Genomic DNA, 13562 nt, shown 5'->3' with positions numbered 1-13562 from the left:
TTGTAAGGATAAAGCTTTATAGTATTTTTACTTAGTGAAAACCTGAGACGTGAAATATGCATTTATTAGTTTCTGTGCTCTGGCAGAATAGATAGTTTCATACAGAATAATTTGTGTAAAGGCCAGTTAAGTCTTATATAAGGCAATATCACAGGGTTTACAACTGGATTTGACTCTATACACCTTCAATTTTCTTATGTTTAAAAGAGGACAATAACACTTCTTAAATAGAATTTTTTGGAGTGATTAAATGGGCAAATCACTTAGGAAGGTGTTTGACATGTAATAAGTGTTCAGTAAATCTCAGGTACTATTATTATTACAAAATGTGTTCTGAACACCCTGGGAAAACAGATCAGTATAATATTTCCTAATTGAAATAGTGACTGTGAAAACATAATTGTAAGGCATTCTTTTATTTTTTATTTTTGTAGATGGACATAATACCTTTATTTATTTATATGTGGTGCTGAGGATTGAACCCAGTGCCTCTTACATGCTAGGCAAACACTCTACCACTGAGCTATAACCCCAGCCCCCAGGCATTCTTAAAATTATTGTTATTTTTGGAAACATAGTAGACTTCAGTGGGTCAATTATTTGTCAAAATTATGACAGTCATTTTAAGGGAAAATTGCATATGAAGTTTCATTTTAGTCTCTAAAAAGCATATCAATAAACACTTTTCACTAAGTAACCTCAAATGAGTATTATGTTGCCATTTAGAAGCTTCTCTTTTGGATCTCTGACAAAGGTTACATTTGACTTGTGGTTGTTCTAATGCAATCTTTTGTTTAAATGATTATTACCAAGCTGATGCCAGGCATTGGTTCCTTCTCTTGTGTTTAACCTCTCTTTTTTGTGGACCAGCCACATGGAAACTTTATAATGTCTGATGTGATGCCTTGCTAATAGAAGGTGTTCTTCTGAAATGTTTTTCTAGTATTAATGATGAATATATACATATTTATGTATTCTGTATACATTATATATTTTAATATATAGTATAAAAATATATATTTTACCATTCCTGTGACTATTGAAATGCGTTTATGATGCAATGATGGCATTAGAGTTTCTGCCTATAAGTATGCAACAAAGTGATAGGTGGTCTAAAGCAAATTCTCTCTTTGAGGAACCTTTATGAGAGGTGAGGGACTCATTTTATCTGTTAAAAACACCATGTGGATTAGATTGAGATTTGTAATATCTAATTATTGGTGGGGGGTTGATCAAATTTGAGGTAAGAGTGAGGTAAAGATACTTACAAAAGAACTGTATTTTGAGCCTAGTGGTGGAACACTTGGCTAGCATGCGTGAGGCCCTGGGTTTAATCCCTAATACCACTACCTCACCCCAACTACCATCCCCCATGCAGTGTTTTAATTCTTTTTAGTTATTTATACTTTGTTTCTATACTTAATGAGAAAATTGATAGTTTAATATATATGCAAAGAAATTTTTCATCACATTTTTATAGCATAGAATTTATTAGAAGAAAAAATAAATATTTTACCATATTGAAAATCATCTTGGCTGCTTAAAAGTTATAATAACATATAATGTGAAAATATTATGATTGTTTTTGAATTTTATTTCCAGATCATAGCAATGGATCATTTAACTTGAAAGCTCTCTCAGGAAGCTCTGGATATAAGTTTGGTGTTCTTGCCAAGATTGTGAATTACATGAAAGTAAGTACTTTGCTTGGATAACAAAAATTCTATTTCAACTTTTTGGCCAAAGAAGAGGATGGGAGATTGGGATTTTCAGAAGTTAAATTTGTATGCATGTTATAACTTTTTAAATTCTACACTTTCAGTGTGTGGAATTTATTTTTGTGTGCCTCAGTAAGACTATAAAAAATATTTAATGTTTCCAGCCTTTTACACTATGTTAAATTGGCAATGCAGCAATTCATATAAATATACTTAATTTACATATATCAAGTACATAATTTAAGCCCACCATTTCACATAAAAGGAGTATTCCCAGGCAGTAGATATACCACCACCACTACTACTACTTTTTTTTTTAATATTTGTTTTAAATTTGTTTATAAATAGTTGTAGGTGAACACAGTAACATTTTTTATTTTATTTTAATGTGGTGCCGAGAATCGAACCCAGTGCCTCATGCATGCTAGGCAAGCACTCTACTGCTGAACCACAACCCCAGCGCATATCACTTCTTTTTTTTTTGTTTGTTTGCTTATTTATTTACGGGTACCTACACAAAGCAGAAGACAATTGTTGTGTTGTATATCTTTATTTATATATTCGTGGTGCTAGGACTAGAACCCAGGGCTTTATGCATGCCAGGCAGTCTACCACTGAGCCCCAGGCCCAGCCCCCCACATCACTTCTTTTTTTTTTTTTAATAATATTTTTTTAGTTGTAGTTGGACACAATACCTTTATTTTTAAAATTTTTATGTGGTGCTGAGGATTGAACCCAGCGTCTCGCATGTGCTAGGTGAGCGCCGGACTGCTGCCACAACCCCAGCGCCCCCACCCCTTTCTTAATTAGTCAATAACTGCTGGCAAAGCCAGTGGGAAGATGTGAATGTTTTTTCAAGATTATGTGCCATTGACACGAGAAGTAAAAACTACATAGTTCAGACATGGCGGTGATAGACTCTTGGGGGAGCAAATTAGAGAATTACTGAGGGTCTTAGGAAAATATTGACTCTCAAAGAATTAGAATTTAATGTTTTGAAGATTTAGTAGTTTTTTTTTGTTTTTATTTATTTATTTTTTAGTGTTTGGTGAACACAACATCTTTATTTTATTTTTATGTGGTGCTGAGGATTGAACCCAGCGCCCCGTACATGCCAGGAAAGTGCGCTACTGCTTGAGCCACATCCCCAGCCCAGATTTAGTTTTTGAACTTTAACTTTGAAGATAGGTTTTGACTTAAGACTTTGAATCTTAATTTCATTTATTAAAGTGAAATTCCACTTGAGTGAAGATTGGTGATTTCCAATTTGTCTCCTTGTGCTGAACTCTTACTCCCATTCAATTACTAGTTGCATCTCTTGAAAAAGTCAGAGAAAGTGCTGTATTGTTATTATTTTAATATCATCCATCTATTGCATAAAATATAAATCAGTTTTTAACCATGGTAAGACTTATCTTTTATAATTTTAGAAACATGGTGTCTGGCTACATCTGAATTCTGAGGTTTGTATTTGACAGAAAGCAGAAATATGTTAGTTTATAATTTCTCAGAACTAATTGGGAATATTTAGAAAAAAAATGCATTTCCTTGAGGCGGTCAGTCTTCAGAGAGAGATTGTTAAATTGTCATGTTTTTTGCTACCCTGTTAACAGTCTTCATTTATCTGGCTGCCTTACTTATAACTTTTGAGAACAATTATCCTCAAGTTTTTCCTTCTGTTCCCTAAAACAGTTTTGAAAAGTTGTTTACGCCTTTCTACATACATAGATTAATAACTATAGTAATTTAACAGAAGTCTAAATAGTCATATTTTTTAACAAAAATTTTAAATAGCAACCAGAAATATGGAATTTCTGCCGGTGGCGGTGGTGGTGGTGCATGCCTGTAATCCCAGTGGCTCTAGAGTCTGAGGCAGGAGCATCTCAAGTTCAAAGCCAGCTTCAGCAACTTAGTGAGACCCTATCAAATTCAAAAAAGGGCTGGGGATACAGCTCAGGGATTGAGAGCCCCTGGATTCATTCCCTGGTACCAAAAAAAAAAAGAGATGGAATTTCTGGCATGTTGTAATATTTCAATGAGGGGTGTGTGTGTGTGTGTGTTTATATATATATATTTATATATATATTTATTTATATATATATATATTTTTGGTACTGTGGACTGAACTAAGGGGCATTTGACCACTGAACCATATCTCCAGCCCTGTTTTGTGTTTTATATAGAGACAGGGTCTCACTGAGTTGCTTAGGACGTCATTAAATTGCTGAGGTTAGCTAGCTTTGAATTCAGGATCCTCCTGCCTTATCCTTCCAAACTACTGGGATTATAGGTGTTTGCCATGGCACTTGGCTCAGTGAGATATATTACTCTTTTAAATTTATCTAATTTAATATGCCATTATTAATTTTAAAATATAAAAATAATCTTCCTTCAAGGTTCAAAATTTTAATTATTTTTTTTTCTTGAAACTTGTATGTCACTCTGTTCTTGAGTTTTATCCTAATGTTGTTTATTATTATGGTTAAAATCATTTATTGATCATCTCTTAATAAATGATGTGTAAATAAATTGAACTTTGGCTGGGGATGTGGCTCAAGTGGTAGCGCTCTCGCCTGGCATGCGTGCGGCCTGGGTTCGATCCTCAGCACCACATACAAACAAAGATGTTGTGTCTGCCGAAAACTAGAAAATAAATATTAAAAAAAAGAATTCTCTCTCTCTCTCTCTCTCTCTGACTCTCTCTCTTTAAAAAAAAAAATAAATAAATTGAACTTTAAAATATTTTCTTATCAGAAGTTTCTTAGTATTAAAAATATCTTTGTGTACACAGCTGTTTATAATAACATATTAAAATTTTTATTAAATTTCACTTTGTATATAGCAAATCCATTCTTTTTTTTTTAATATTTATTTTTCAGTTCTCGGCGGACACAACATCTTTGTTTGTATGTGGTGCTGAGGATCGAACCCGGGCTGCACGCATGCCAGGCGAGCATGCTACCGCATGAGCCACATCCCCAGCCCGCAAATCCATCCTTTAATGAAATGAATGAATGTATTTTCTCTTTCTCCAACAGTTCTTGTATCTGGAGTTTTATATTATTTATAGAATTAAATAGAATTTGGCCCAGATCTGTTCCTGTTTTTAGATTTTGTACGGTTAAGTGCTGAGAAATAAATGTTTATATAAATAAGTTAATTCTAATGGAAGTTTTGTGATAGATAATGTTCCAAGTTATTTGCCAAAAATTACTCATGAAACGTCCATCAGTAGACGGACAGTTCTGTTAAGTTCTTCAGTTTCAAGATAGGCAAACAGTGGAAGCCATCATTACCAGGTCTCTAATAATTCTTATCGTGTAGGAAGTATATCAGAAAGGCAGGGTCTGGGGGTATAGTTCAGTGGTAAAGCTCTTTCCTAGTATGTTCAAGGTTCTGGGTTCAATTCCCATTATTGCAGCAATACAAAAACCAAGATCAGGCTTTATTAAGACTTATCATATGTGGCTTTCATCTTTTCCCTTGTAGATACTTTGTTTAACTTGATATACCAAGAAGTAATTGAGAAAATGAAAACATTAATTTCAGTATATCTTTGCCAGTGCAAATTTTGGATAAACTTTTATTATGTGTTTAAATAGATTTTGTCTGAATGAAAGTTTAGCTTATTAATTTTATGAAAAGTATCTCTTGGTTAACAAAGCTAATTTCCATTGTGAAACCAACCATCCATATCTACCTTGCTTTGTATGATATAAAGTGTCTTATATATTTAAGTTCATTTAAACAGTTAATACATATTTTGAGTGGTACAAAATCATTGAGAAATAAATTATGGAATGCATACTAAAAGATGTTATTAAAGTAATTTATGGATATTAATGAATCAAGGGACACAATGAAAGGTGTTATTCCTTTTTAGTGTGTTTGCATCTTCTGGTCTCTCTCTCCCTCTTTTTTTTTTTGGTATGAGGGATTGAACCCAGGGTCACTTAACCACTGCCCTTTTTTATGTTTTATTAAGAGACAGGCTATCTTTGAGTTCCTTAGGTCCTTGCTAAATTGCTGAAGCTGGCTTTGAACTTAAAATCCTCCTGCCTCAGACTCCCAAGCCACTGGGATCACAGGTGTGTGCCACTGTGCCTAGCTAACATCTTCTGGTCTCTGATGCCCAGCTCTTATATATAAATGAAAGGAAATGATTCAGAAATAACTCCATATATTTTTATTTGGGATAATTAATGAAAGAGAAATATAACTATTACTAAAAACAGACTTACAGTTAGTGTATAATTTGTATTTTGTTAATAAGAGGTAGATATTAAACTATTTAAAAGAAGTAATGAGAATTTACTAATTAGAATAAAAATTTTATAGATGGGCATGATATGATGGAGCAAACTGTAATCCCAACAACTTGGGAGGCTGAGGCAGAAGAATCTCAAGTTGCCTCAGCTAGCCTGGACAACTTAGTGAGATCTTGTGTCAAAATAAAAAAAATGAAAAGTACTAGGGATATGTCTTAGTGATAGAACAATCCTGGGTTCATTCCCTAGTACAACAACGACAAAAAAGGACAGTGTACATTCGGTCTAACAGCTTAGAATGTATATAGTTTCATCTGTGGGTTTTATGTAGCATAATTTTGAATAATTTGGTAGTCCTGGAAAATATCTGTTAAATTTATTTATATTTATTTATATTTATTTATTTATTTATTTATTCTAATTTGTTATATATGTTTGTTAAATTTAAAGGAATCACTCTCAATTGATATTGCTTTAGCTCTTTAAATATGCTTTTTAAGCAAATATGTACTTAAGAATTATGTTTTTAGAATTATTCATAATAACATATTTAAATTCTTGAAAAACGTCTATTTTATCATTGCATTTCTTACTAGTCCTCTCTTTGCTTTGCTTTTATCAGGCTGCTCTAAGGGCATTGTGTTCTTGGAAAATACCAAGTGAATTTGGTGTGGGGATAAAAGAGAAGAAACTAAGGGAAACTATCAATTGTCTACAAATTATTTAGAATGTCCCAGCTGAGGCCAAAGTGTGCTAATTTTAACTCTTAAAAAAAATATGAGGCTGGAAAAGACAAGAATCCCTAGATAGGGCTGGGGTTGTAGCTCAGTTGGTAAAGCATTTGCCTTGCATGTGTGAGGCACTATTCTCAGCATCACAAAAAAACAAATAAATAGAGGTATTGTGTCTGTCTACAACTAAAAAAAAAAAAAAATGAAGCCCTAGATTGGGGTAGTTTTTGCCATCTTAATTATCATTAAGTTTCTTTTGACCTGTCCTTTTGTTTGGGTCCCTGGAATTTGACATATCTTTATCATAAATTCTGAGTACAGGTGAGCTGTACCTTTTTTTTATTTTTGGCAAGGAGTGGAGAGACTGTTTTGAAAGGGAAAAGGTACAGATTGTAGTTAATTTGTAAACTGATTCTTGCAAAATCTTCAACTACCCTTTACTGTTTTTGAAGATCTGATGAAACCAAGAACTTAGGAAAGAAATAACAATAAAAATGCTCCTCCCCATAGTTTGTATATTTAACTTATGGAAGAACCATTTAATTGCTTAATGAGCATTATATGGAAGACATATAAGGGGAGTCATCAGGGAACTGAGACAGACATAGTGAGATTTACAGCAAGAAGTGACAGCTTTGGAGAAAGTGATAAACAGGAAAAGGAAGAAAAATAAAGGAAAAGAAAGAAAAGTAAAGGCAGATACAAGAAGTTCAGAATCATAATCATAATACTTGAGAACATTTGGCACAGGGACAAATTACCCAACACATCTCCAGAGCTCTACAGCCTAGTAACTTAGATTATAATAGTAACTGACATCAAGAAGATTAAATTATGTTCATTGACGCCTGTTTAGGAACATAGAAGAAGTTTGTGGTCCATTTTAGAAGGATTTTTATAGAAATAGTTTATATAAAATGAATTTTATTGCTTAAAAGAGTAAGTCCTAAAAGCACTTATCTTAAAAATTCCCTTAAGATGGATACCTCTTGAGATACTTTAGTTCTCAGATGATAAATCAGAGTCTACTCTGTTTTGATAGAATATTTCTCTTCATTTCACCATTATTCCTTTATGTGGTTGTATCTCAGTTATTAAGATGTTGTGTCCGCCGAAAACTAACTAACTAACTAACTAAATAAATATTAAAAAACTCTCAAAAAAATTTTTGATTAATTGGATTTAGTCTATCAGTGTTTTTCAGAATGTCATTCTCCACCTGGCAATATGAGCATCAGTTGGTAAGTTGTTAGATATGCACATTTTTAGGACCTTTCCTATACCCACTGAATGTGAAACTGTGAGAGTGGGAGTGCAGCTTAGGAGTAGTCTCTAACAAGCCCTTTGGGTGAATGATGCAAGCTAAAGCTTGAGGACCACTAGCCTAGCCTTTGATTTTATTCCAGCAGTTAATTTAGAATTTTGAAAGTGTAGAAATTAATTGACTGGCTCATAGGCACAAATTTTGGTGAATAGTAGAGCTGCTTTAAGAACCTGGATTTATTTACAGTTTTAAATTATATGTCAATATCTTTCATAGGTATAAAAACCCTCAAGGTAGGAACAAATTGAATCTGATCATAAATACATTGTGATGAAATAGACCTTACTCTAGACATGTAGAGGTGGCTCATACTTGAAAATCAGTGTAAGTTGGAAAGTTATATCCCTGTATGTATTATATGCCAAAATACATTCTGCTGTCATTTATAACTGAAAAGAATAGATAAAAAAGAACAGATGGCGGGCTGGGGATGTGGCTCAAGTGGTAGCGCGCCCGCCTGGCATGCGTGCGGCCTGCGTTCGATCCTTAGCACCACATAAAAACAAAGATGTTGTGTCTGCTGAAAACTAAAAAATAAACAAATATTAAAATTCTCTCTCTCTCTCAAAAAAAAAAAAAACTTAAAAAAAAAAAAGAACAGATTGAAAAACGGGCTGGGGTTGTAGCTGAGTGCTAGAATACTTGCCTCGTATGTGTGAGGTACTGGCTTCCATCCTCTGCAAACAATTGTTATACTTCACACTCATACATATTAATCAGTAAATTACGGATCCAAGTTCTTAATAATCTTTTTTGAGTATAAAATGTTATTTTTCTTTGTATTTTGCTCAATTTATTTAGTATGTATATATACATGCATATAAAATTATTTTTTGGTGACTCCTCCTCCCTAGAAAGGATAACAATTCTACTACAAGTCTGTAGTACAGGTAAATTTTTTTCCCCCTCTACTTGATATTTTTTTCTACCTTATCAATTAGTTCAACTTTTTCTTAGATGAGCAGAAAAAAGGGTTTTTTAAATCCACACATTAGATTTGTGTCAAAAAATTGGGAAAATATTGTTTAGTTTTGTGTTTTAGTTCTTCAGATGGTTGTTAGTAATGTTTGAGATTTGTTCATATCTTCCTTATTTTCACGCCAAAGCAACATTACAAGATTTTGTCACATGCTTTCCCCCAAAGATTCAGTTTTTCTTTGAAATTGGAAAATAGTCTTGTTACTTGAAGTCAAAGCATTTTTTTGCTAAACTTGTTTAATTACTTCATATAATATATATATATACATATGTGTGTATGTGTGTGTGTATGTGTTTTAGAGTAACACAATACCTTTATTTTACTTATTTTTATGTGGTACTAAGGATTGACCCCAGTGCCTTACATGCACTAGGCAAGCGCTTTACCACAACCCCAGCCCATTTTTTAAAAAATCTGCCAAGAGTGCTAGTTTCTGCAGTCATTCTTCACTCAACAAAGATGGCCTACTATTTCCTTGAATATAATTCTGTATTTCACCTTTCAGCCTAAATTCCCTATCAAGAAGTCCTCTGCTAAGCCACTGGATTTCTATATGTGGTGGGAAATTGCTCATGTGTGCTGGTCTTTTGTTTAATAAAGCAGATCATTTTTTGTAGCATCATTCAGGACATTTTCCATTTTGTTTCCAAGGGTTTTAAAAAAAAAACAAACAAAAAGCATTATTTTATTTATTTATTTTTACGTGGTGCTGAGGATTGAACCCAGTGCCTCACACATGCTAAGCAAATGCTCTACCACTGAGCTACAGCCCCAGCCCTCCAAGGGTTTTTAATGTTGTACCTCTATGAAGAAAGCAATGTCTTGCTGGGGTTGTGGCTCAGTGGTAGAGTTCTTGCTTAGCATGTGTGAGGCACTGGGTTCGATTCTCAGCACTACATATAAATAAGTTGCCCATTGACAATTTAAAAATTATTAAAAAATAAAAAGAAAACAATGTCTTGTCACAACATCAGGATGTTCTTATTTTCCCCTCATGAGAGGAGTGAATCTTTGCCTTGAGGAAACTACTAAAGTGCCATCTCAGTGTAAATGCCAACACTGTTTCACCAAGACAGACTTTTTGTTTCCTGAAATGAAGACACCACATTTAATATGACTTTGCTTGTTGGTATTAGTTCTTTGCCACGTGAAAAGTTGTTCTTGGAATTCACTATCACTTAAATATTTTTTAAAATTACTACCTGACACATATTGGTGAAATCTGTTGATTTGTCAACTTGAATAGACAAGCTGTTATTTCTCAGTTTATTAAACAAATCTCTTCAGCATATGCCAGGCCATCAGTATGTTGACTTACACTGTTTGAGAGTAGAACCTTTTCCATTTCTCATATTGTGCTGGGTGTTTTATTCACTATCATTTTATGTCCCAACATCTGTGTGATTCCTATCCCTTTCACCCTTTTTCTGGGCAATTAGTTCTGATACTAATAACATTCTTTCTGATCCTTTTCACTTGATATGACTTTCTTTTGAGATGCTGGGGATCACAACCAAGGCCTCATTCATTGCAAGGCATGTCCTTTACCACTGAGTTATATCTGCAGCCCTTAAAAGCAAAACAAAACAAAACAACACAAAAGTTTTACTTTGTTTAATTGAGATTCTGGCACTTACCTTGACTTGTCCAGTGAGTGTGATTTATATTTATGTGTCTTTTCAGTTTGTCTGGAACTGTTTTATGTTGTTTGCATAGATGGTGCATGGTGGAATAAGACAACGTTGGATTACAGCACATGTAAAACTCATCAGATGTTTTATTGTAGTAGCAGGTTATTGTTTTATATCTCTTATCACATTGATGGGTAAAATGGCTCAGAATATTATAGTTCTTTTTAAAAAAATATTTCTTTCTTTTTTTTTTAGTTGTAGTTGGACACAATACTTTATTTTATTTATATTTATGTGGTGCTGAGGATCAAACCCAGGGCCTCACAAGTGTTAGACGAGTGCTCTACCGCTGAGCCACAACTCCACCCCCGATTATAGTTCTTTATTACTAACTTTACTAGAATTTTTTATGAGCCTAGGTTTGGAATCTTCCCTTTACAAATCTCATCTTTAGAAATCATCATACTAGACTGTCAGACATGTTTATAAAATGCAAATGCTAATAAATAATAAGTGAAAAATAAAAACTAGGAAAGTTGCGAAACATGAAAACTTCACAATTTATTTTACTTTTATTACTAAATATTCATGTTTTGCAACAACTTCTATTCTGAATTGTACCCAACGTCCTACTCAGTGCAGTAGATATGAAAAAAGAAGTAACATAAAAATTGGAAAGGAAGAAGTAAAACTGATTAAGAATCTGCAGCAATAAGTTTTCTAAAATTTTTAGGGAAAAATTAGAAAATGAAATAAAATGTAAAACGTAGTACATCCGTAGTCATTCAGTAACTAGGAAGAAATTTAACAAAGATGTGTGATACCTCTTCATTGTAAATTAAGTATGTCTTTAGCTCCCCATATATGCTCCCATAAGTGCTCTTTTGTTTTTCATTTTAATTCCTGGTCTAAAAGCAAAGAAATAAGAACCTAAGTGTGAGTTTCTCTTGTGCTGTTATTGTTCTCATTCATTTTGTTTTAATAGCTTTTCCCTTGACAGTATAATAGCTGTGTTTTGGGCTCTTCTACTTACATAGCTTGGTAAAAATGGTTAGGCTTTTATATATTGATTATTCTGTCTTTGAGGTTGTTTTGATTTAAAAAATCCCATTTATTTTAAATTTAACAACAACAGTAATGTGGGGACAGTGCTTTTTTAGTTTTTATGTTTTTGCTGCTGCTTTTTTTCTTGGGACTCTGGGATTTTGAAATGTATTTATTCTTATTGTTTGTCTTTCCAGGATAAGTTGGTCTTTTGATAATTTATATTTGATGGTGATATTTGATAATGGGGAAAAAACTTTTAATCTGAAGAAAAAAGGAAAATATATCAGATTTAGTAATATCAATCAATATAGAAAAATTATTTTGAAAGATTTTGACTGTCCTTCATTCTTCTCTTTTAGGGTGTGTACTTCCAGTTTCCTGCACTGATCCTAACCATTTTTTGATTGGCCACCTCTATTAAAAATTTTTATTTTTTAACTTAGTATGATGTCAAAATGAACTGCACTATTATGTATAACTATAATACACTAATAAAAACATTAATTTTTTAGTTTATTCTTTATGCAAGTGCTAATGTATCACTATGATGATACATTACATATGTTACAAACTTGCACACACATAGAAATTTAAAAGGCTAAGGTAAAAGGAAGAATAAAGGCTATTTTAAAATTATTTAGCAGCATAGAAAGCAACTTTGTTGAACTAGGGCATAGTTACAAGTATTATTATGTCTAAAAATCTTCACTTAACCTTTTTTTATGAAATGAGCTCATTTTAAGTTTAGTTTGTTTAGATCTTTTGTTTTAATTACTGTTTTAAATATAAACAACTTTATAAAGATTTATAGATTTAGGGCTGGGCTGGAGTTGTAGCTCAGTGGCAGATCATATGCCTTGTATGTGTAAGGCACTGGGTTTGATCCTCAGCACCACATAAAAATAAACAAAATAAAGGCATGCTGTCCATCTACAATTACAAAAAAATAATTAAAAAAAAGATTTATAGATCTAAAAGGGAAGAGAGTAGTTTCTTATTGCTCCTATAACAAATTTCCAGAAATTTAATGACTTAAATTTGTGGCAGTTTGTTATAAAATTGTTTTTCTGTTTTGGGAATCGGAGGTCGAAAAGCAGGCTTGCCTGGCTAACGTTAGGGTATAGATGTGCTAATGTAGCATTATGATTATACATTACAAATGCTACAAGCTTGCACACACATAGAAATTTAAAAGGCTAAGGGAAAAGGAAGAATAAAGGCTATTCTTAAATTATTTAGCAGTATAGAAAGCAACTTTGTTGAACTAAAGCAGAGTTACAAGTATTATTATGTCTGAAAAATCTTCATTTAACCTTTTGGAGGCTGAGGGAAGCATTTGTCTCCTTTAATTTATTATTTAGAATGCATATGCATTTCCCAGTTCTTGGCCCTTTCCTCTTTTTTAGTTTGGAGAAAGTGTATTTTATTTTCTTTCTTACTTGAAAGGCCACTTAATTTTTTTCTTTATTAAATTATTTATTTATTCTCATTTGTTATACATGATGACAGAATGAAATTCATTTCTTTTTTTTTTTTTTTACATTTTATTTTTTAAAATTTTTTTTTGAGAGAGAGAGAGAGAGAATTTTTTAATATTTTATTTTTTAGTTTTCGGCGGACACAACATCTTTGTTTGTATGTGGTGCTGAGGATCAAACCCGGGCCGCACACATGCCAGGCGAGCGTGCTACCACTTGAGCCACATCCTCAGCCCCTACAATTCATTTCATATTACACATATAGAGCACAATTTTTCAAGTCACTGGTTGTACACAAAGTATTTTCACACCATTCGTGTCTTCATACATGTAAGGGTAATGATGTCTAACTCATTCCATCTTCATTCGCACCCCTTTCCCTTCCC

The 13562-nt window shown here is 32.9% G+C and overlaps 1 protein-coding gene across 1 annotated transcript in view; it reads left to right on the top strand.

Annotated features, from left to right (window-relative positions):
• Gtf2e2 (general transcription factor IIE subunit 2) overlaps positions 1-13562 on the top strand; it is a 76284-nt gene that overhangs the window by 22067 nt on the left and 40655 nt on the right. Inside the window, exon 3 of the mRNA XM_026414050.2 lies at positions 1603-1694. Coding sequence (XP_026269835.1) covers positions 1603-1694 — 92 coding nt within the window. The remainder of the gene's footprint in view (positions 1-1602; positions 1695-13562) is intronic.

This window comes from Urocitellus parryii, chromosome 14, assembly GCF_045843805.1.
Source record: "Urocitellus parryii isolate mUroPar1 chromosome 14, mUroPar1.hap1, whole genome shotgun sequence".
Classification (NCBI taxonomy): Eukaryota; Metazoa; Chordata; class Mammalia; order Rodentia; family Sciuridae; genus Urocitellus; species Urocitellus parryii.
Note: the sequence above shows the minus strand (reverse complement) of the source record. Positions and strands in the feature narration are given on the sequence as shown.